This window comes from Protomyctophum parallelum, assembly GCF_964188405.1.
Source record: "Protomyctophum parallelum genome assembly, chromosome: 4".
Lineage (NCBI taxonomy): Eukaryota > Metazoa > Chordata > Actinopteri > Myctophiformes > Myctophidae > Protomyctophum > Protomyctophum parallelum.
Genome location: NC_139700.1, coordinates 19653572 through 19677346, shown reverse-complemented (window position 1 = coordinate 19677346; position 23775 = coordinate 19653572). Strand labels below are relative to the sequence as shown.

At 42.9% G+C, this 23775-nt stretch overlaps 1 protein-coding gene across 2 annotated transcripts in view; it reads left to right on the top strand.

The window, feature by feature from the left end:
* Positions 1-5267: 5267 nt before the first annotated feature.
* LOC310857849 (RNA polymerase II elongation factor ELL) overlaps positions 5268-23775 on the top strand; it is a gene marked incomplete at its 5' end in the record, with an annotated part of 29813 nt that continues 11305 nt past the window's right edge. The window contains 3 exons of one of the 2 annotated variants that reach the window (XM_083763795.1): positions 5268-5411; positions 7715-7762; positions 23512-23639. In XM_083763795.1, coding sequence (XP_083619921.1) covers positions 5274-5411; positions 7715-7762; positions 23512-23639 — 314 coding nt within the window. The remainder of the gene's footprint in view (positions 5412-7714; positions 7763-23511; positions 23640-23775) is intronic. The other variant, XM_083763794.1, reaches the window with a different exon arrangement.

Here is a 23775-nt window from a genome sequence, read left to right as displayed (position 1 = left end):
GCCAGGGCTCCATACTTGTGGAATGCCCTACCCCAAAACCTGAGGGACGCAACCTCAGTGGCTCTTTTTAAATCACTGTGTTGAAAACCCACCTATTCACACAGACTTTCCCCTAGATTTATTGTATTGTCTTCATTATGTGGAATTGTTGTATTTGTATTGTTTATTTATTTCTTCTGTGTAATGCTGTAACGCTTTATTGCTATTGTTAAGTGCCTCTTAATTGATGTATTGCCTTTTTATATGCCACTGGAAAGCACTTTGTAACTCTGTTTTGAAAAGCGCTTTATAAATAAAGTTTATTATTATTATTATCATATGAAACATAATTGTATACATAAATACTACTTCATGTCTTTAACATCTGTAGTTTATCAATAAATATCACTGTATTCATCTTATGTGTGAAGGTCTTAAGTTCAATTACTAGTTAAAACCCTATTTCAAATAGGCCTAGTATTGTACGTATTAATGAAAATACTCAAATTAGTCGATCTATAAGCTCACAACGGGTTGCAGCACAACACGTCACGTATACATTCTCTGGCTGCATTACAAATGCATAAATTTACACTTTGAGGGTTTTACTGTGTAAGAGGATTTTAATATAAGCAAAATCAATGCACTTTCATTCACATAATCCCTTTGCATGTAAAAAGTAACATGCAAACATGCAAAAACAACAACAGATGTTGGAGATTGTATATTATGCATGTGATTTATGCAGCATGATCTAATTGAATAATTAGATAATATATTCCAACAAACAGGTTTGTCAAGGCTTGCGACATATTGGTTGGTTGGGAGTGGTGACAGCAGGCAGGCCTCAGTCTGTTTGTGGTTTCTCGCTGTTAGCTGTGAATATTTCATTTGAAAGATTTAGAACAAATAACAAAGGAGGCCCTCATTCATAAACACCTTTAGGAATGCTTTATAACACTTGTTTATGTAAGTATCTGCAAACTCATACTTTGTTAAACTACTAAAATCAAATTAATTGTAATCAGTATTTTGGTGTTTGTGCGTGCGTCTGCGTGGACACACAAACATGCATGTGCTTGTATGTGTGTTAAAATATGCAGATGATTTGCATGCGCGCGTGCGTGTCTGCGTGCACACACAAACATGCATGTGCTTGCATGTGTGTTATTATTATATGCAGATAATTTATCCTTTGAGGTTGCAGATAGACAAGGTGCTATGATAGGTTTCTCCCGACCAATCATAGTCAATATCACAGTTTAGTTTTAACAATGTCTACAAAATAAAAATCACTGTCTATTTTGTCAATATTAAAGATTTGTATAGTGATTTCTTAATACTCAAAGTCACTTTAAAAAAGATAGAAAATTAACATATATGAATGTGACACAATCAGTACAGACTGGGATTTGAGATTATACTGCATATGTTGGCTTTGTCATTAGAGTATAATCCTGGTCTCTAAATTGCCTCCCCCTGGCCAGTCGGGGCGCCTGATGGAGGGGAAAGGAACAGGTTGGAATAACGTGGTCCTTCCACGTGCTACGTTCAACCGGGGAAAACTCCCCCTGTCATGTGAAACTGGATTGGGGACGGGGATGGGGACGGGGGACTCCTCATGCAATGAAGGAAGAATGAGGTCAGTCCGTTGCGCTCGACATGAAAAGGTGGTGCTATGGTTTTATTTTAAATATATTAACATATTATGCCAATATATGGCAACTATATGCTGAAATATGCCTAGGTTGCATATACAGTATATGCCATATTCAGGTTCATATGTGCATATATGTGGATATATAGGAAATATATGTTCTCTATATAGCTTATGCAATTTATATTTCCATGTGGGGGGGAGGTAACAGGGGGTGCATGGTCAAAAAGGTTTGGGAACCGCTGCATTAGACATCTCCGGCAACGTTTGACTGAACACTGATCAGCATGGAACTTTGCACGCACACCCCCAGTAGAACAAGAAAGAACCTCCTCCCCAAATGTTTCAAATCAGCATCATGGTACTTGGCACTATATCAGGCGGTTTTGGCCTATAACTCTTGAAACGTAGGTTATACAATAAAGTCTATTTCCCTGAATGAAGCCAGCAGTTTCTCTTCAGTACATACGACACCATCAAAGGGGAGGAATTGATGGACGCTGTGCGAACGACATCAGCCTGCTCTCCGACAACATGGAACAAGCACAGGAACTCCTGAAAAGAGTAGAGTTAGAGTGTGCCAAGGTTGGCCTTAGGCTAAATGCCAAGAAAACTGAGGTTATCACCTATAACATCTCACCACAACATCCACCTCGGGAGGCACTGTGCTGAAGGAAGTCGAGGACTTCAAGTAGTCATGGGTCAACTCAACCCAGCAAGAGCAACGGTGGAGTCTTGTCTTCTATACAGCACAGCAGTGAATGCTGGACCCTGAAGCCAACCCTGCAGAAGTCTCTAGACGGGTCACGGGTGCTACACCAGAATGTTGCATGCAGTACTTAACATCAGCAAGAGTATGCATGTTACCATCAAGATTCTGTATGAGGGAATACCATGGGTAAGCCAGAAAATAGCAGCCAGGAGAATGAGACTATAGCAGGACACTGCCAAAGACATCAAGAACTGCCAGCCAACAAATTGATCACAAGAACGTCCCACACTAACATACGTGGATGATGCCTCCTCAGCCTACACATATCACCCTCCCCCATCGGCTTCCCTACCCTGAACACGGGCCAGTTGTGTACGATTGCTCATTTAGATGCTCGACAAAGCCGGATTTAACCCCCCAACCTCTGTGGTGGTGGGCAGGCACTACACCACTGCGCTAACTGAGTCTGTTTCACAAAGAATAATGTTTGTTTCTGATTACATCACCAGCACAAATAATCATGCATACAATATTAAAGATAGAGTGACATGATTTTTTTCCACCCTAAAACATGATCATCGGGTATTATTATAATATAAGGAGGAAGAACTTTTTCTAAAAAGTGTACATTATTTGTTACTTTTATGTGGACAAGCCCACCAGTTCATTAAGTATGCCTGGTTTGCCTGGTGGGTGGTGATGGGTGGTGATCCACCTGAACTGAAGCCGCACCCACAGCTGTAGTTGTATGATAAAGGGGGAGGGGTTAGGGGAGGGGCTGATAGTGTGGTGTCACTATATTACTGTTTATTTCATTGGCCCGTTTCGTTTGACTGTCAAGGGTTCAGCCTCCAGGAAGAAACCCAAAATACAAAGTTAATACACTATTGCACATAAAAACGAGTAACGAGTTCAGGGTGTCTCATGAAATACATAGACAAACTGGAAAAATAAAAAAATTGTGGCACATCTTTAAGGACTTGCAAGGCATTGTAAAGACACCAGTCTCCATGTTTCAAATCAATGTCAGAATAATGAATCTTAATTTTGGCCAAGCGCAAAAAACAGCGTAAATGTGAAGAATATATAAAGAACATGCCAAAAAGAGAGAACAAGATAAAAGATAATTATGTCACTGCCAATGGGGACAAGGAAAATAAGAGTTGTATTTGAACACAAAAGTTCAAATTAAGTTAAGTATTCAAAATGGATGATGTATTATCTCAATGAATTATGAATAATTGCCTGAAGCAATAAAAATAATTTCTGGGGCATACTTTGTATGCAGAATCGCAGACCTAAAAATGATTTCGGCACTCGTCGTATATTTTAAGCTTTTTAAACGCTTTATCATCCTCATATACAAAGCCAAGCTTATTGTAGATACATGTTACACAGATTGAGTAATTGTTTTTTAAACCACATATTTTTTATACACTTGTGTTATAACGTGTTATGTTAACAACCTGTTATTTATTTTGCCATATGTTTTCTTTTAGAAACAATATGATTATTGGCCAAATCTCTGTGAAAATGCTATTACACTACTATTTACACTACAGTTAGAGTAATCATATTGCCATACTGTTAAAACTCTCCATTATTGACTATGAGACAGACAGCTCTTTAATCCAAAAACCAAAGCATCTTGTCTGTGAGGGATTAAGACTTAATTAACCCACATTTGATATTTTTCATCATCCCATCCATTTCATCTGTTTAAATATTTCTAATCCTCAAATCGTTTCAAATTTGCTATTACATATTTCTTACTCGAATGAGAATGTTTTTCCACCATAATTGGATGACAAATGGAAAAATGCATTAGGTGTGTGTGTGTGTGTGTGTGTGTGTGTGTGTGTGTGTGTGTGTGTGTGTGTGTGTGTGTGTGTGTGTGTGTGTGTGTGTGTAGATTGATTGATTGATTGATTGATTGAAAATTGTATTAACAGTTTGTAGAAAAAGCACAGTTCGGGGAAAGCACAGTTCAATACAAGTTCAATTCATGTAAAATAACAGACATTTCATGAATTATATATTGTCTTAAACGTTTTACAAATGAGTCGCTCTGTGGGGTCCACTCAGGGTACTGCCACACCAGAGCAGAAACCCGTTTTGCGCTGCCGACAGTTTTGGCTGTCGGCTGCCGAAAAACCGGGTTTTTAGACAGCTGGTGGATGGAGAAAATGCTCCACTTCGGGTACTGCCACACCAGAGCGGAAACCCGTTTTGTGCTGCCGACAGTCTCGGCTGTCGGCAGCCGAAAAACCGGGTTTTTAGACAGCTGGTGGATGGAGAAAATGCTCCACTTCCACGGACGACTTCCGCGACGGCCAGCTTACATCTGACGCTCTCCTCAGCTTCCATCGTCGGCGGAGGTGGAGCTTAATTCCCATCCACCAGCTGTCTAAAAACAGCTGCGCACACGATGTCACAGCTTTTTCTGTCGGCAGCGCAAAATCTTTTTCCGCTCCTGTCTGGAAGGAGCCTCAGGCTTCCTTGGGGGTTTACAAATTGACCCTTAAAAGTATATAACTGAGAGTGTACAAATGGATTTTGTGTACTCAGAGTTATGCGGGTCCTTGAAATTAAAAGGTTTGAGAACTACTACTGACCTATACTATATGACACAATTTGTTACTAATAAAGAGGCCCATGAATGACAAATACAAAACGTTGTGGCTATAGTATAAGCCAGGCTTTCAGCTGTGTGTGTGTGTGTGTGTGTGTGCGCGCGCGCGCGTGTGTGTGTGGCGCGCGCCGCGCGTACGCACCGTTCCGTGCGTACAGTCATGCGTGCGTGTGACGTGTCGGACGTGTCAAAACAACGCTGTGCGCGTGTAACACGCACGGCAGGATAACTCCGCCCAGGTCCTCGTGACGTTTCACTGAGAATGTCGCCAATATTCCCCTTCAGTTGTAGAAATGGCAGCGCTGAGGCAGGAGCATCGCTTTGGGCTCTCCTGTGGGAAAATCAACAAAAACAGCCCGAATAAAACTCTCTATCACGTGAAGCTCACTGACACTGCCATCCGGACGCTCGAAGCTTATCAGAACCTTAAGGTAAGGCAACAGAATGGGACTGCGTTTCGTTTGAAGACTTGTTTAGATCATAATCTAAATTTGTGAGAACTGTAATTTTGTTTTGGAAAAGGGGACACTTAATAAAAAGAAAAAACATCTCGAAAAGTTCCGAATAGTTGATATACTCAGCACTATTTGTATTGTCATCCAGCATAATGTGAGACAGTTACACAGGACGGGCGGAGCTTGATTTATTATGATCATGGGCTACTATTGCAATGTCTATGATGAATGAACGGAATTTCTTGAAGTTGCACGAGCCTTGAGCAAATCTTATTTTGACCTTAAATAGATCTAGAGTATTCGAATTAATGCTTAAATGGCCAATTTACTTATGTAAAAAAATATTAAAACGTGGGATATTCAAGTTATCAAATTGTTATGATTTTACTCTCAACATTAACGCCTAAAACAGTCACTCGTGATGCCTACAGTAGTTTAAAAGCTATCGGCGAAAGATATTGTCAGTCATTTATATGCTGCTGTTTTATACGCAAATTATCGGTTAGCAGTAGTAGGCTTTTTTGATATTCTGCCAGTTTAAAAAAAATCTTGCTAGTGTCAGATTAGATAACATAACAATACTCCCACAATTATGAGTAGGCCTATATCCTACTTTTGGGAGTCTTCTGGCACTATAGTCACTATGCCTATAAATATAAATATCCCCTACAGTTTATTTGCTTAAATGTCAGCAGCTGAGTACTATACAGAGAGAATGGGAGCTGTGTGTACATGGGTTCGGTAGTTTACAGTCTACAGCCCCGCAGAACTCGGTTGCTTATTGGGTGGTGGGGCAGGGCACAGCAAGTTGTTGCTGGGCTCTTGTGCATTGTTTTTGCCCTTGCACGATCGGAAGCCCGCCCTGTTCCAAAGCTCATTGGTCCGCCAGGCAGGGCAAACTTCTGTGCTGTTTGCTCCAATCAGAGTGCTGGACAACTTCCTCCAGGCCAAAACGCAGGATAGGTTACCCCACTGAATTATTCATCCTCACAGGCATGTCAGCCAGGCCAAAACCCTGGGGTACAATTATTGTCAAGGGTTACCAAATAAGAAGTTATCAGCATAAATGTTTCAGTGTTTCTGTTTCATCAAAAAGTTTCCACCACAAACATGCCTTTTTAAAATTGTGAAAATTCTAATGAATTTGGAGGAAATGCCTTGAGTCCATAACTGCTGTCCCTTGCAGAACATAGGCCTAATCTCCACTCTCTGACCTCAAGACAATACATTTTTTAACTATCTTCAGAAGTCCTTTCAATCTCAATCTCAAACCAGGCACATCATGTTGCCAGTTTGCCACTGTTTAACTGGTATATAGCCTAAGGCAGGGCTGGGCAACTTACTGTAGACGATGGAGAGGGCCACTATATTTCCACACTCACTCCATAGGGCCACATTGTATATAAATGTACTGTCGTAGCAAGAATAGCTGATCTACAAGCTCAAAATTTGTCGCACAGCTATTTTTGCTAAATTTTAATTGAAATCCTGATTTGGAATCACACTTTTATTTAATTTCAAATGCATTTAGTTATAGTTATGTTAACTTTATGAATTAAATACAAATACATTGGACATAAAAAAGATAACATTTTAATACTAGTAATTAGCAGAAATCTTTAATATATCAATGTTGGGATATTAAGCTGCGGGCCGCATTTAGTGATGGTGAGGGCCGCATGTGGCCCCCGGGCCGCCAGTTGCCCATGTATGGCCTAAGGAATTTGGTATTTTCAGTTCAGCTTTACAACACAGGTTTCAACCAGCCACTGCAGGGCTTATAGAAAGTACTTGTTTACACAGATATAATTGGTCCTAGAATTAGCGTAGGCTGCCCTTTGGTAACTGTTGCAACCTTTACAGGAAATAAACAGAAAAATGGAGGAGGGGGTTTGACTTTTTAACCCCAGCACCCCCCCACCACACACACACACACAACAAGGATTTCTGCAATATTGATTCGTCAGATTCCACTGAAGCTTTGGCAGCTTTTCAAAATTATTAACTATGACACTGAGCCATCAGTTAATGTGATGCTTGGCTTTTACTAGGGGTATTACACTGAGCTGGTGTTGTCCGAATAAACCCTGTTGTGCTTACCTTACAGTCTAGGACTCTTATTGTATCAAATGTATTCTCAATGATGTCTACAACATATTAACTGCCTATCTGATTGACAAACACTTTTCTACCATATTACAAAACTAAATCCATTTATGTTAAATGTTAACCAATTTCTCTCTCTCTCTCTCTCTCTCCCTCTCTCTCTCTCTCCGCAGGGATCACTACCGAATCAGCCAGCAATTTGCTTCAAGGGGAGCCAGGGGGTAAGATGAATGTGTTTTGCATGCCCTTCCTAAGGCTTCAGAAATTGAATGCTTTAATTAGTTCTGATTTAATGCACAGAGCACTCATGACTGTCCCTCTGTCTACATTTTTCATTTGATTCCTAAGGCATCTTTTGAGACTGTAAATGTTGTGATACCGTGGAGTTCTTCTCATGTATGCTATATAAGTGAAAAGTCTCAACAATTCGCACAGGGAATGTGGCTATTGTAAATGTATGTGTGATTATTTTCTCAGTACCCTCAACCATGAGTGCAGTGGGGTAGGGAGGCTGTAGTACATGGTTTCTCAACCTGAATGCTTAGCATCAAATATCCCTGATTGTGAACATAAGGAGGGGGACATAATCTACAAAAACACTTGGCAGTCAAATTGAGAGGACATTCCTATGAATTGCGAGTGAAGAAAGATGCCTGTGTCCAGCCAGATTAGCCCAGCCACTACTACACCCTCCCCAGCTCAAGCCCTGCTAGGCTATCGCACATTTGCCACACAATCGGCCCCTTCTAAAAGGAGCTGCTCTAATCCCCGCAAGAGCCGATTGCACTGACGAAAGTGACTTTGCGCTGTGCAAAAGTGTGTGCTAACATGGGCCCTGGAAGCCCTGGCAGTCAGGGTACATTATACCCCAAGGCCACTCGACCAGGTTACTGGGTCAGGCTTGCAACTTGGCAGGCTTTGTTCAGAGAGGGGGAGGTGTGGTGGTACGTGAGGTGGCGACGGGGATCTCCCATGTCCCTGTGCTTGTTGTCACAGTACAGACATGAAATATCTGAAACACAGGAAATGATGGGTTTGTTTTGTCCACATATCTTGACAGTGCTGATGAGCATGCAGGAACCAAAATATGTTCCAAACAATCGGGCCTAATACAAAATGGGCAACACATATTATGCTTATCAACGATTGCAGACATTCAGTTAAACAACATTATTATGTACAATTTAAGTATGCTTTAATCATTGAATAGGATTTGGTGATTATATCTTGGCTGGCACATTACATATTCAAATGACTATGTGGAATTCAGCCCCCTCCCTCACATACAAACACACTCACCCACCCACCCCCCTGTGTGTGACAATGGCTGGACGACTGGGCTTTAATGAGATAGTTGCAGGCAGCCGTTGGTGGGGGAAAGCAGATTTAGCCGTTGGTTGGGGGAGGATGCTGGTGAACGTGGTAGTATTATAGACCGAGAGCAACTGACGTAACAGACATAAAGTCTGTACTTGTTGGAGGACCCAAGACTAAAAACAACTGGAGGCATTCCCCAGCATTTTATTCTCAGGAAATTCTAAAGTACCTATTTGTTAAAAAGAACAAACTTGGAGTGGGGAGGAGTCTGCAGTATGTATATGAGGTCAAATGCAGTGCCGAGCGGACTGCTGACCGGGGAAGTGGCAGTTGTAGAGCTGACAATAAAGGGCATCATAAAAGCCACATTCGGGCCTCTGATCCCGTTTTTTGCCAGCTCACATCACATTTCCTGTGTGGAGGCACCTTCAGAGCCATGAAGCCAAAGGCGTCCTCAAACTACTCAACGTTGTCAGCGCTCCAATCGAGAAATGGCATACTGAGGTTTTCAGCTGTTGTTTTTTGTCTCGGACCCTGCTCCTGTAAATTGTCTTCCTGGGTTTGTAATCAAAAACTAAAGGCAATGCCCTCTGACCTCCCTCTGGAACCAGTGTTGAAGGAAAGGTGTAAAAGAAAAGCCACACAAACTAAAAACAACAACAAAGATTTACTCAGTTGTAGCATGCGTACAATCTCTCATGAGGCAGGCAAAAGCTGAATTCAAAGTCTGAATGTTTACACTGCAAAAATATCTTTGGGTAGAACATTCTTTGAAGCCAAGGCCTGTATTCATAAAAAAAACAGTGAATAGGACAACCGATCCAGGGTCCCTAGGCAGGCCACGTGAACATTTGAACTTAATTTTGACTTGCACATGACTGACAGTCAGGAAATAAATGCAGATTAGAACATCTTAGATACTGTGTATACCAGTGGTTCCCAAACCTTTTAGCCTGTGACACATATATGTCCACGACCCACAAATGGGTCCCGACCCAGTGTTTGGGAACCAGTGGCATACTATATCCCCCTTTCTCACACAGACACACCTATGCACGCGCACACACACACACACACACACACACACACACACACACACACACACACACACACACACACACACACACACACACACACACACACTTTTACTAATTTAACCAGAATATTGGATTCAAAAGGACATTGGAGAAAAGCGATCATTAATTAGTTAGGCTAGGCTGCACAGGAAAAGAAGACAATCCCTGTAGTACAAGTTGAAAGTGGGAAAGGGTGATGCAACTGTAAAGAAATAAAAGAAGGAAAGATAAATCATTTTCACTATTCATAAAAGCTGCCAGTTGGGGAAAAAAAAATCAGGTCTGCATTACTTTGAAATCATCACCAGAGACTGAGAAATATATTCTGTGCAGGTTTAGAGTTCCCATGGCCAGGAATTTCACATGCTGCTGTTTATTTTCCTTAAGGGCTGGCAACACATAGTCCTTGCTGGCATGTTCTATAATATCCATTTAGTATCAAATTGATTTCATAGTACTTCTTATACGGTAGAACCAAGCAACAGGAAACCTATATAAGCCTTAAAATAACCAGGTAACGATGACTTTATTCCCCCCCCTTTTTAATATAGGCTACTCGGCTACTGTATATATTGTCTCATGAATTTATTGCCCAGTTTTAGTGGATATATTTACCTGTAAAGAGAGTTGTTTATGAATTGTAAATAACGTATTTTAGAGATTTATTTCAGTTATTGACTATTATAAAGAAATCCTTTAAATAATCACAAAATAATTAACAACTTGCGCTTTGTTAATGTGGCTGGTTTTTTAATTGACTGCTATGTTATTTATTTGACAACGGAGTCACTACTTCTTCCATTCATCAATAGTGGATAGCAATGTTCCAAGGCATATATCTATTCTACGTCCGAGCATAGACATGGTAATGCCCCGTCTGCCTCTGATTGACCTACCGACACTGCCCGTCTTGCCAGACTGTCCTCCGAGACGTGAGGTCACTCCGTGGTGGGAAATAATAAAGTACAAGAGAATGACAGCTTGGCACGCACAACAGTAACTTGTAACTTAGATTTTTGTAGAAGAGGCAAACTAATATTGTTTATGCTGTTTGCTTTCATTGAATGATTGATTGAACACGTATTTGTGTGATTTGATTTGGGTGTGTTCAAAATCCAAGTGTTAGTGTTGATTATCGTGTATTAATCTTATCTAATTATAGTAAATAACTACTATTATACTAAAAAAGATAAAGATCAAGGGAAAAGAGATTACAGCACAATAATGTTTCAAATTGACACTGTTCACACGGCATAAACAATATATTAGTTTGCCTCTTCTACAAAACATAAAAGTTACTGTCGCGCGTGCCAAGCTGTCATTCTCTTGTATTATATCGTACTTATTTATGTATTTCCCACCACGGAGTAACCTTGCGGCAGACTATCCAGCATATAGCTATCGACCTCGGAGGACAGTCTGGTAAGGCCGGTAGTGTCGGTAGGCCAATCAGAGGCAGGCGGGGTGTTACCATGTCTATGCTCGGACGTAGAACGCTGTTCCAAGCCATTGAAAGGATGTTGCTCTCTGTCTGTGGCCTTGTCTATATTTATATACACAGCTGCTGGGTTAAGGCAGTGGTGCTCAGAGGCGGGGGAATGTAGCAGCCTTCTTAGAGATTATTCTCATGAGGACTGTGAAGGCTCGGCTTCCCGTGCCCCCCCCCCCCCCCCCCCTGTCTGCCCCCCGATTATTGTGCCATTTCACCCTGTGCCTTGGCTGAATCCTTGGGAGACATCAGGACCTTTATGTTACACATGGCTGCTTTTGGTCGAACCCCCATCATCACAGCGCTTTGCCTCCCACTGAAAATAAGCTTTTGCCATGCCCGTGCGCGTGCGTGTGTGTGTTTATGCACATGCACACCCACCATGGTGTGGGATTCTTTTTCCTTCTTATGGAAGCTTATTAGAATAACAATAAAAGGAATGCGGTCAGAGAGCAGTCGTCTTCCAGTGTGTGTGGGGAGTTGTCCCACGTGTGTCTGAAAGGGCACACGCCACTCTATTCATCCAGATGTGTCAAGCGAGGCAAAAGTCCCGGTGTGCCACTGCCCTGCCCATCTGAGGCCCACTGTTTTTCACGGAAGGGCAGTTTGAGTTTTAGATCGCCTTATTTTAGGAACAGACCTCATGGGATCCTGAAGCCGGGGTAAAAGTGCTCTGAAGTCAGCTCCTCTGTCATTATGGCATACTGTAGTTTCAAACAAGGACTTGCCATGGATATTATTGTGACGACCAGGCCACTTACTGTAAAAGCAAGTTTACAGTTACAGGAAGTGTTAGCTGTGTAGACAAAGCAAAGTGTGATTTTCAGAATTAAAATAGTGTAGTTATGAAGGCGTTCATAGAGGTTGTATTGTTACGACTGTCAGTATAATTGTCATCCCTGTTGAAGTGCACTTGAGCAAGACACAGGCACTCCCGACCTGTCCCAGGGATTAGAATAAGAAACCTGCACAACTATTCAGGGGAAGGCCTGGGCCGTGGCTCAGCGGTCCAGGCACCTTGGTTTGTAATCCAGTCTGGCTGTGTGCTGCGGGTTCGACTCCCGATCCCGACGGCATTTACTGAATGTCATCCCCCCATCTCTCTCCCCATCTCCTGTCAGCCTACAGTCTGTCCCTCCATAAAAAAGGCTATTCAGGGTAAATTCAACCAGGAAGTTAGTTGAGACCTTAAAGCATTGAGGTGATGCTTACGCTTAGGAGGTTTAGTAAACAAACTGTGATACTAGATTATGTGTCATTCAATGGAAGGTACCTGAGAGTGAGACCTTAAAAAATTAGTGCAAATATGTTTGGCTGGCAGTGGCTCCGAAGAAGTCTTCCTACAACATAGATTCTTTCTGGCATTAAAAACTCAGCATAACAGGATACAAGCAACATTGGCACTGCAAATAAACGTATATGGACACGTGGTCAGAGGGCAGTGGTTCTGTCTCTTTTACTCAAAGTCTTCGACTGGAGATCAACACCAGAGAGCTATTGTTTAAACTTTAACCTAGGGAAAGGGGGAAAGAAGGCTAACAAGCTTATGTAATTCGTTGTACAATTATGGTCAAATACATAAGAAGATTGGTAAGATAGATAGATGGGTCTATGGATAGATAGGCTAGATATGCCTGATAGATACAATTTTCAATCTATCATTTCAAGTCAAAGATTGAAATGCACTGATGATGGGATCACAATTAATGGTGAACAAAGCATATCAATTTGATCAAAGGCCCCTGCCTATTCTCACCAATAAGTGTGTTGTGTTTGTGAGCATTCAGAATTTGTTATTGAGCTAGACTTATCTCCTTCCTTGGTGTGCCCTGGACATACACGTCACTTCCTGATGCATGTTTTGGATATGGTCTGGTTGTCTCTGCTGGGCTGAAAGGCATGGCCAAGACCATCTCCGTGTGTGTGTGTGTGTGTGTGTGCGCATGCGTGCGTGCGTGCGTGAGTGCGTATGTCCTTTAGTCTGTGATAAGCTACTCTCTCTGGCATTGTTGGCTTGATGGCAGAAAAACTGTGCACACACGCTCCCTGGATGCCAGAATTGAACTTCTGCCCCAAATGTTTCCCATGGGCCTGTTATAGCACCACCAGGAGGCAGATTTTTGTCAAACTAATTTTTTGACAGTACTCCTACAGATTTTGTCCAAACATCATGCAAATTGGTACACAACATCTCTATACTCATTAAACGAAACAGGTGTTTCAGATTTTTGAGTGGTGCCTCTGCTCCATTACGCAGCTATGTGTGTCCCTACGTATGTACAGTATGTATGCGTGTCCCTGTGTCTGTCCAAGCACGGAAAGCTGATTGGCTATAAGATTGGCTTCAAAAGTTTGCAGGAGTGCTCCGTTTTGAACAAATTGCCTCAAATCATGAACACATCGTGCCGTGTGTGATCTCTGTGAAATGTTGCACACACATTCCCACTAGGCCGTGGAAGAAATGCCACTTCAAATTAGCCTCATGGTGGCGCTATAACAGGTTGATTTGTGTTTTACCCATAACTGCACAGATCTGCACAGAATGTGCACTCCTTAAGAGGCCAAGGAAAAACCTCCGCCCTGCATTTTTCATATCTGCCTTTTATAGCGCCACCAGGAGACATCTAACATTTTCTGGAGTAGCCTGTTTTGAACAAAATGCTGCAAATTATGAACTCAGCGTCTAATTGTGGTGCAACTTTGCACGCACATTCACACTATGTTGAGGAACAAATGCCACCCTTTCAGAAATGCCCTATTATAGCGCCACCAGGAGGCCCATTTTCACCTGTGTGAAGTGAGGGGCGATCTTACCATGGTACATCATCTCATTCCAGCCAATCAGAATTTGCATCCTCACCTTCGTCTTCAATGTTTGTGTTACGCAATGTTTGTGTTTAGCCTACACAAAACACTCAAAATTGTCCATATTATATTGTTAGTGGCATTTAATGTTTGTGTAGGACAAAGTTTGTGTTAGCACACTAAAAGCTGGACATAGGAGACCCTTAAAAAGAAAGAAAAGCCCATAGACATAGGCTGCCATATGACGTAATTTTCAAAAGCCATGCATTGCCTCAAAATAAGATTTTCTTAGTGTTTTAGAATGGCATGTCTCAGTTTACAATGGAAATCCTTGTATGTTCCTTCTCTCAATATACTGTTACCAATGCTATGCAAATGAGAACAAAAGAGTATTTTGTTTTAGTCTTTCAGGATTTAAGGGTTTCCCCACACATCCATTGATTTTGATGACTTTGAATTGTTGAGATGATGGGAGAATGCACTGGTTCATACTGATCTGCTGTCATCTGTTGTTTTAACATGGGGACATTTAAAACACGGCCAGCAAGTGGTGTCCCCATGTTCAGCAGAGAGGGAGACACCCCTAGGACGAACGAGCACGTGGGGGAGGCTAGAGAGTGTTTGTGGAGGTTGACAGATTAGCCCCGGCTCCTTCGAGAAGACTGATCTTGCTTGGCATGAGAGGCAATACCTTGGGGGATGCTCGACAATTGCCCATCCCCACATCCCCACACTGCTCCCGTCAAAAATACCCAACCCCCCATCTCTGCTTCCCCTGTCTCCCAGTCCCAACCCCCATCGATGGGTTGGATAGACTTTATCACATCCACCCTCACTAAAAGCACGATTTAGAGCCAAAGAGGCGATCTCACATGTGTTCACAACCATATGAGTCACTGTGGAATCATAGATCACATTGTAAACAGTGGTGAGGATAATGAATAGCCATAATTAATGTAGCCGTGTTTCCCTGAGGCAATGCTTGTCGACATCACGTTCATCTGCCTCGGCCACTTTAATGTTGCCTTCCTTTCAATTGACACTTGTGTGTGCTTTTTATTGACAGAATAATGGCTCAGTGTGTTGAGTCCATTAGAGAAATTACAGCATCACGTCCTTCTGTGCTTTGCCGTGGTGACTTTTCCACTCTCAAATAACATAACACATAACGTGTTTGGGAGATTAAATAACATAGCGGCATGTTTTGGGGGATACACTGACCCCCAACTCACCCCCCCCCCTTCTCTCCCTTCATTGCTGAGTCCCTTAGCAATGTTTAGCACATTCCAGGGAGAGGATTGTGAAGGGGCTATCCCTCCCTCATGCACAGGCTTGAGGGAGGCATTAACACCCCACCACCACCACCCCCACCCAATCAACACGCTGCCACTGCCACACTGTTCATGAATAATCCAGGCGGGCCGATGGACCTGCTGCTCTCAGCTCTGCGGGGGGAAAGACACTAGAAACAAAAGATGGACATCACACAGCCAGTGCTGTGCTGGGCTGAGATGAGAAGACAAAAGCCATAGGAATTATTTAACTCTGAGAGTGTAAAAATGGATCGGTTTATGGTACATTTTTGCACTCTCAGTGTTAAATTAACAGTCAGAATTTTGCAGTGTAGTGCCAGTACAGACACAGCCTTCAGAGTAAATCACATATCCAGGCGCCTGCTCCCATTGCAGAGCTGCCACGCCAAATACCAGAGCTGGGAACTCTGCCTCCTCACTCACGCCGAGCCTCCTCACTCACGTTTGCAGAGCAAAATAGAAATGGGGAAAAAAGAGTGAGAGATAGAAACGCCTGCCTCACTCTCATCTTTCCTGGCAAAAGTTTTGCGGACCTGCTGCAGAAGAAAAGAGAAAAGTAGCTCTACTAAGAGAGATTTATCTCTTTTTAGTGAAAACATTTCCCCCAAAATCTCACACCAACCAGGAGTCATAAGACAGTGCTGTTTCAATCAATCAAAGATGAGTACCGTAGATTCAGCGCTTTCGTAGAGGTTGGAAGTTCAGTTTTCCATGGACATCACCGAAAGTGCCCTTTGTCCAATGTCCATGTCCCACTGTAGAAGCCCCCCGCTGCCAAGTTTTTCCATTCCAGTCCAGTTCACACCTTACAACAGCCTGAAAGTATTTGACATCTCCAAACACACACATGGGGCTGCGGGCAGCAGATGTGGCTGGGCCCGGGACACAGAGGTGCTTATTGTACCTACCGTGGCACTCTGTGGGGGGCAGTGCAGCCTTGCTGCTGACAATTTCCATTTGACTGGGATGAGCATAAATGTACAAATACATGAAACAAAGGCACTTTACAGTGCATGTGCAATTATTATTGCAATGCATCTTTGTCATTTAAAACAAATAATTATTACTGTTGTTGTTTACTGCTATTTGCTAAACCTAAGCAGTTCACTCTTGATTAGTTTGACTCATACAATGCTACTGTGCTGTACTAAATAAAATGTCACTATCTTAAATGTTTAACGCCGGGGCTCCGACTGTTGCGTCGTGTTGTGTTTGAACAGCGTCAAAAAATGAACCAGGGCGAATGGGTGACACCGTCCAAACGCAACGCACAGGGTAACGTCGGCAGTGGAGCAGCCTTCATTGATTAAAAAGGGAAAATTCCCTCTGTTGAAGTTGGCACGGAGCTGGCGGACGCCCGATGGCTGCGGTGTGGACAGTTCATTGACCATATAAATATTTAAACTGGTGCGGTGGTGGCCAATTTATTCTTACATGATACATCTCTATTCATATTCACTATCCTTTGTTAAGGATCACTTATGCTTAGCCTTGTATGATGTGACGAATCATAAACCAGTTTACATAGAACTCATTATACTCCCAGTAACACACATACTGTACATAAGTCATGACTAGTTTAATTTTGTAAATATTTAATCCTATCTGAAGAGGAAGTGAAAGGTGAGCTCGAATCAGAGAAGTATAACATCAGTGTTATGACGTTTCACTCCGAACATTACAACGTTACAAACACTGCAAATGTAAAGTTTTATAATTTCCGATTGCTATGGAGAGCCTCCGTCCTCACCAGCTATGGGATTTTTAAATCCAGCTCCATTGAGCCTCCAAACAGGATTTTTAAAGCCTTGTATCTCTAGTCTAAAGCTTCGAGCGCTGTCCATGGTGAGCTGTCACGCATCCCGATGATCGTAAATCATTTGTCTCATTTGTGAACATCGCTGCGGACATGAAACTGCTTCTAACGAGAGCTAAGCGGTATGAGCTTAGTCAGCTTACGGCTAACGATCAATGTCCACACTCCTCACAACAACAGAAACAACAACCCGGAAATTAAACAAGGATCGTAGAGTGAGAGCGGACGGGTTATTGAGAGTTAACACTCAATAATGTCACTTTACATTTATTATAGTAAACGAGCTTATATAATGGTTCTTTTGGAAATGAAAACCATGCATCTTATTGTCTATTGTTATAATTTGTGTTATTTTTTATTTTGTGGCATATCTACCCCGTTGTTTACATAATCCATACTGGAGAGATATGAATCCCTATTTACAAGGGCCATATCTTGCACAGGTACAGGCTTTAGTTCCGACACACCAAAGGTCAGACAGTCATTAGACCGACAACCTACGCCAAACCCTACCTAATTGTAACCACAATCACGACACAACGCACGATTTCCTCATGTCGGACCTTTGGTGTGTCGGATAAGCGTGCGCACCCCATCTTGGGCCACCCCTTACCCCTTGCCTAAACTGCCTAAACTTATTTGCCATTTTTTACTATTTTGAAAAACATTTTAAAATTGTTCAACTAGCCGATCTACATCGACATGTTGTAAGCTTGTTAGATCGGCTATTTGAACTGTTTTAAAAGGTTTTTCAAAATAGTAATAAATTGCAAATGGTAAGTTTAGGGATAAGAGTTAACACCTAGAACGCCCGGGGGTATTTGTAACTAACATTAAATCAGGACGCCTAGCGATTTGTTTCTTCACCCATGTAGGAATTAGTATGTTGCATTTTGCAAGTAGCTAGATGTAGCCAAAACACCCCCGAGGGGATCGACAACAACGGGAAGTATGATTACTTTTAACGTGACAAGCAACAGGACTGCGATGGGCCATTTAAAACTTAATCTTTGGTTAGAATTGGATGGATTGATTTAGATCAAAAGTTATTCACATTTGAAGATTTTTCCTCCCATCCACTAAAATGGAGGGGAACCACTTTGGATGATGTCCCAACAAATGAGCGGCTGTGGCTCAGGAGGTAGAGCAGGTCGTCCAATGATCCCTTGGTCGGTGGTTCGAATCTCGGCTCCCCCTGTCCACCTGTCGAAGTGTCCTTGGGCAAGACACTGAACCCTACATTGCCTCCAATGAGTTGGTCAGTGTGAGCTTGCCACCATTGGTGTGTGAATGTGGGAAGTGAGGACGCTGGCGTCGACTGTTCGCCGCTTCACCTCCCAATGTATGAATGAACCATTGTAAAGCGCTTTGAGCACTATAAAAATGCAATTCATTATTATTCTTTTTAAATGACATCCTGTGATTAATCTCTGTCCTGGGCGATGAGCGGGATTATTTGATAGGATGGAGACCTCCGTTTATGCCGCTCAGAGTGTTTTAATGGGTGGCACAACTGTGTGATGTAGTTTGATAAATAAATAGTTGGTTGAAGTCGGGTCCAGAGCTCCAGTTGTGGATTGGCTTTGGAGATGTCCCTGCATGTGATGTGACCTGTTGGAGCCAAATTGAGAGATGAAAAAAGGCTCTGCACGGCAGGGGCCCGGGCACCCCCTGGGCCCTAGGGAGAGCAGACCCAGACTGGAACCTCTATGCGAGTCTATGGAAATTAGTAGTAGTTTATATTTTTTTCCTTTTTCTTAAAATGTTTATCCCACGATTTTGTAACCCAGTTTTCTTTTCACCCAGTGCCAATTATCTAATGTAATCCTGGGTGCTACACTTCCTCTGCCAACCTGGGAGTCCAAGCTGCTTCTTTTCACCTGACAGAGGGGAATTTCCCCGGCCGTGCGTGGAAGGGACACGTTATTCCGACCAGTTCCTTTCCCCTCCATCAGGCGCCCCGGCTGGCCAGGGGGAGGTAGTTTTAGAGACCAGGATTACGGCATGTTTTTGTGAGGGTATCTACCCTAGGGGACACGGGGAGAACATGCAAACTCCACACAGAAAGGCCCTATCGCCAACCCCCGCCTCGGGTATGGGCACTGATGACGCGGAGGAGGGAACACGCCACCAGTGCCCACAGCGTCCCCAGCGGGAATCGAACCCAGGACCTTCTAGCTGTGAGGCGACAGCACTACCAACTGTGCCACCGTGCCCTGGTAGTAGATAGTAGTTTCTAATCTAGATTACTGTTTCCCAAAGACTTTGTCGGGACCGTCTACAGCACAAAGCGACACACGGTGAGCTTCTAGATCTGCTATTTTCACTAGTTTGTGTACCAGGTAAACATCTCATTTTTCTTTTTGAGTCTTGAGCTAAAACGTTTGGGTACCACTGTTCTAGAAGATGACTTAACCTGCCAGTGTGGGCTGGGTTAGGAGGGGTGGGGGTTCAGACAGTGGTCACAGCACAACTGAAAATCACACCCATGTGAGTGGTGCAACTCCGTGTGGGGGTCCCCGAGGGGTCCCGGGAAGTTCCAGACCCACAGGAACGCGTGTGTGTGTGTTAGGCTGCACAACAGTCGCACTTGGTGGTGAAAACCAACCAAACTGTCTATAGGAGTGGTTGTACGACTCAAAAAGCCAGTAGTAGATTTCATCAGGTTGGGGAGAGATGATCATATGGCTCATAGTGGATTAAGTCACTGACATGACAAGTCTTGGTAACTTCCTGAAATGATTGCACATTGCACTAATGACTTGTCACATGAAAATGCAGAACCACATTGCATTGCGTGAACTGATCGCTAGTTTGCAATCCAAACTAGCCCTTAAAATAGTACTTTTAACTTGAATGGACATTTCTCCTACCAGGCTTTTCATTTCTCCTACCAGGCTTTTTAGTACCTCTGTGTTAACGAGATATTTTCGTACTGCTCTTTAAAAAAAAAGCAGCTGTAGTGCATTTACAGTTTTGAGGGGAGGCTCTCCCTTAAGAGCAGAGAGCTGGGAATTAATGCGTTAAGTGACATATGGTTATGAAGATGGAGAAGCCGGCTGTGCATAAAACGGGGCCAAACCCTGAACGGTCTGACCTGAGTGACATTGATTAGAATTAGAATGTGAAGTGTGCAGAGTGGCATGGATGGGGGTGACAGGCAAATCTAATGCTTGACTGGAGTGGGGGTGGGTGTCCCACTGCAGGCACACAGAGGGGAGGGCCCGGCGGTGTCATGGCAATATGGGAGGCAGGGCGGGGGGTGGGGGGGGTATGTTTACGTTGGCCTTTTGGGGGGTACCACAATTGCAACGCTCAAGACGGTAAATCCTTGAATTGCAGTGTTGCCTGCAGCCTGAGGGCCAAGCCAGCGTTTATTTAACAGTATTCTCATCTAAAAGAAAAATGTATTGTCTGTTGCAACGCTGCATGCCTTGACCTACTTCCGCAGCCTCTTCCTTTGCAGACTTGTTGCTTCAAATTCTGGTCAAGGCAGAAGGCGGCCACCACTTAAGACAGTGTCTTGAAGTAATGGGTTCTGAGGACATGACTCGTCTGTTGGTCTGGTCCTCTTCACTTTGATGGCTTTTAGGTTGATCGTGGTTAATTAGTGGAAAGGGCAAGCAGACATGTATGTATGCAACTCTGCGTTTGCCACGTCATGCGTCATGCTGGACATAAATAGGTCATTATATATATATATATATATATATACGGCCAGTTTAATGTCTCAAGTGTCCATGGCCTTGTGGATTGCCTTAGGCTTACACGTTTGTGTTGAGATAGGTGGGCTGTACATGTTAGGCAAGAGATGAAGAGCTGATGGGGGGTAGGGTGCGTGGCAATCTCTCTTGGTTTCAGTAAGGGGAGGAGGGGTGTGGAACGAGGAGTTGTTCATTGGCTCTACGCTGCAAAAAAAGAAAAAGGAAAAAAAAGAATTATTTCTTTCATGCATGACTGGGCATTTGTGACAGCTAGAGTCCTGCCCGGCCACATCTGCCAGGGGCGCTCTGCTCGTTGCCAAACAGCCAGTAATCCATCACTTAGCACTGCTAACTGAAGAAGCCGTTTCAATTCCGATTGAACAGCATTTGCTTGTCTTGGTACGCATGCAGTAAAAAAAAAAAGACAACTTGGTGTAGAGGGCTTTGTCCTCTGGCTTAACCTTACACCCCGTTTTCTGTGGCAACAAAATGATAAAAGAAGCAGATTCTCTGCATCTGCAACCAAAGCACTGAAAATAGAGTATCTGAGCGATACGCAGTGCTACTTGTCAATGTAACAGCATCCTTGTTTTGAAGGGATTGGTGATGATTATTATAGCACTGCCCTGAATCTAGGACATGTTGTCAACAAAAGGTAGCCTACCGTCTGTCCATTTTCTTGCTGCAACACAGCGGCAGGGTCTGTGAGAGAGAGGACTGTTTACCAATTTACCTGCTGGTTAATGACTGTCTACGTTGAAATGGCATTCTAGTCGAACTAGGTTTTCAGGTCATTTTATGTAACACAGGGTTTGGGACACAGATAGACGCACCCCATCCAGCTTGTTTGTCGCTATGGAAGCACCGGCAGTACATGTGTGCCCACTGCCCAGTATGAGGCATTGCATTGAGCTGTATTATGGCTATGGTGGTGGGCCTATCAGCGTGGCTCCACCCATGGCTGTCTGCAGGTCATCATCTCTGACCTGGGAGGTCCCACGTGGCCTCTGTGATTGGCTTAACGTGGCGTCTATTTAGGTCACTTTTTTTTAGTTAAGAAAGTAGAGAGGCCAATCAGCCAAGCTTTCTTCGTTCGGTTTCAAACGAGGAGGAGCCTGTTCACTTTATCCAGTGTTATTTATTGATTTTGTTTTCTTTTAGCTTCAGTGAGATCAGGCTATATCTGGGAAGATAAAATGTGTGCACTATGTAATTCATCACTCATAGAGCAATAACTCAGAGACAACACTGGCAGATAGATTGACAGTATCTATAAAGGGTGGTACAGAGAATACTGTAAATGATTAATAATTACCTAAATTCTCAGTTTTAATTGTAACTCGTAAGCAGGTAAAAAACACTCACGGGGAGTTAAATCACACTGAGGATTTTAGTGTGCAGATTCCAAATGTTGGCTGAAGGGGATTCGTTCTCTACTCCACTGTAATAGTTTTATTCTAGTGTGTTGTATTGTTCATACATGTATGTATTTAAGCTTATTAGAAGATGAGTTGTGACAGTCATGTCTCAGTTCAAATGGAACATTTGAATGTTGTGTATGGACACAATTATGCCACCAGAGTTGAACAAATCAAGACGGGACTTGCGTGTTGTTTGTTGAGCTATCTCAAGGGAAAAGAAAACTGAATTCTGTTCCCGGACGTGCTGTGTATGTACATCGTTGTTTCTCCCAGGATGTTTATTCGAGCACAGAGTGTAATTCAACAAATGAGATTAATTCTAGAAAACGGACGTATCATTCAGCTTGGAATCAGCAGAGGAACACTGAGTGTACTGCACACAGTGTAACATTAAAGCACATCTTTATCTTTTTTTTTTTTTTTACTTTTGAACCGAACACGTTTGAACGTGCTCCTACAACCTCAGGCCAACATAGCCGCCACACAACACATTAGTGGCTGGGCAATTAACCGAAAATGTATCAAAACCGATCTTTAGAAGTGAACCAATAACCAACGTAATCCTGCATGTGTGGGTTAAGAGAAGCAGGGTTTTTTTCCTTATGTTATTCTTATATAGCAACGAATCAACACGAAGAAAAAAAAGTCTAATCGATTTTCCATAATCGACATAATCAATTAGTCTGATTAACCACTTAATCCTGTATTAAGTATATTAAGTATAAGTATGTATACTTTGTGTTATAATAGTAGTGTACAAAAATAGCCAATCTACAAGCTCACAACATGCTTGTATATCTGCTATATTAACTTCATATTGTTTTGAAATATTCACTCATTAATCACAATCGAGGCAAGTTTTAAATAACTGTGATATTGATTTGAAGTCACATATCACATACGTGACACATTGTATCTGCTATATTTACTGAGCATGAAGTAAAAATGAGGTTTCAGGTAAAAAGAAAACGAAAGACACATACATTGCAATTAACAATGTCATGCTCTTTTGCTTTCCCCTCCTGACAGTACGTTAAGATCCCAGCACCGTCCCCCGAGGCTCCCGACGCACTCCGGGTCTTCTCCTTCTACTTATCCAGCGACAGCAAAGACAAACCTCAGGCCAGCTTCGACTGCATTCACCAATATGTCTCAGGGTGAGCGGCAGCGTGCCTCGCTGTTTTCACAGTCAGCCGCAGATGGAATTCACGGCAACTTTAGGGGTGTCAGATTCAGACCGCAGGGCCTCCTAAACAGTGGCCTCTCTCTTCGATACACTCCCAATTGCCAATT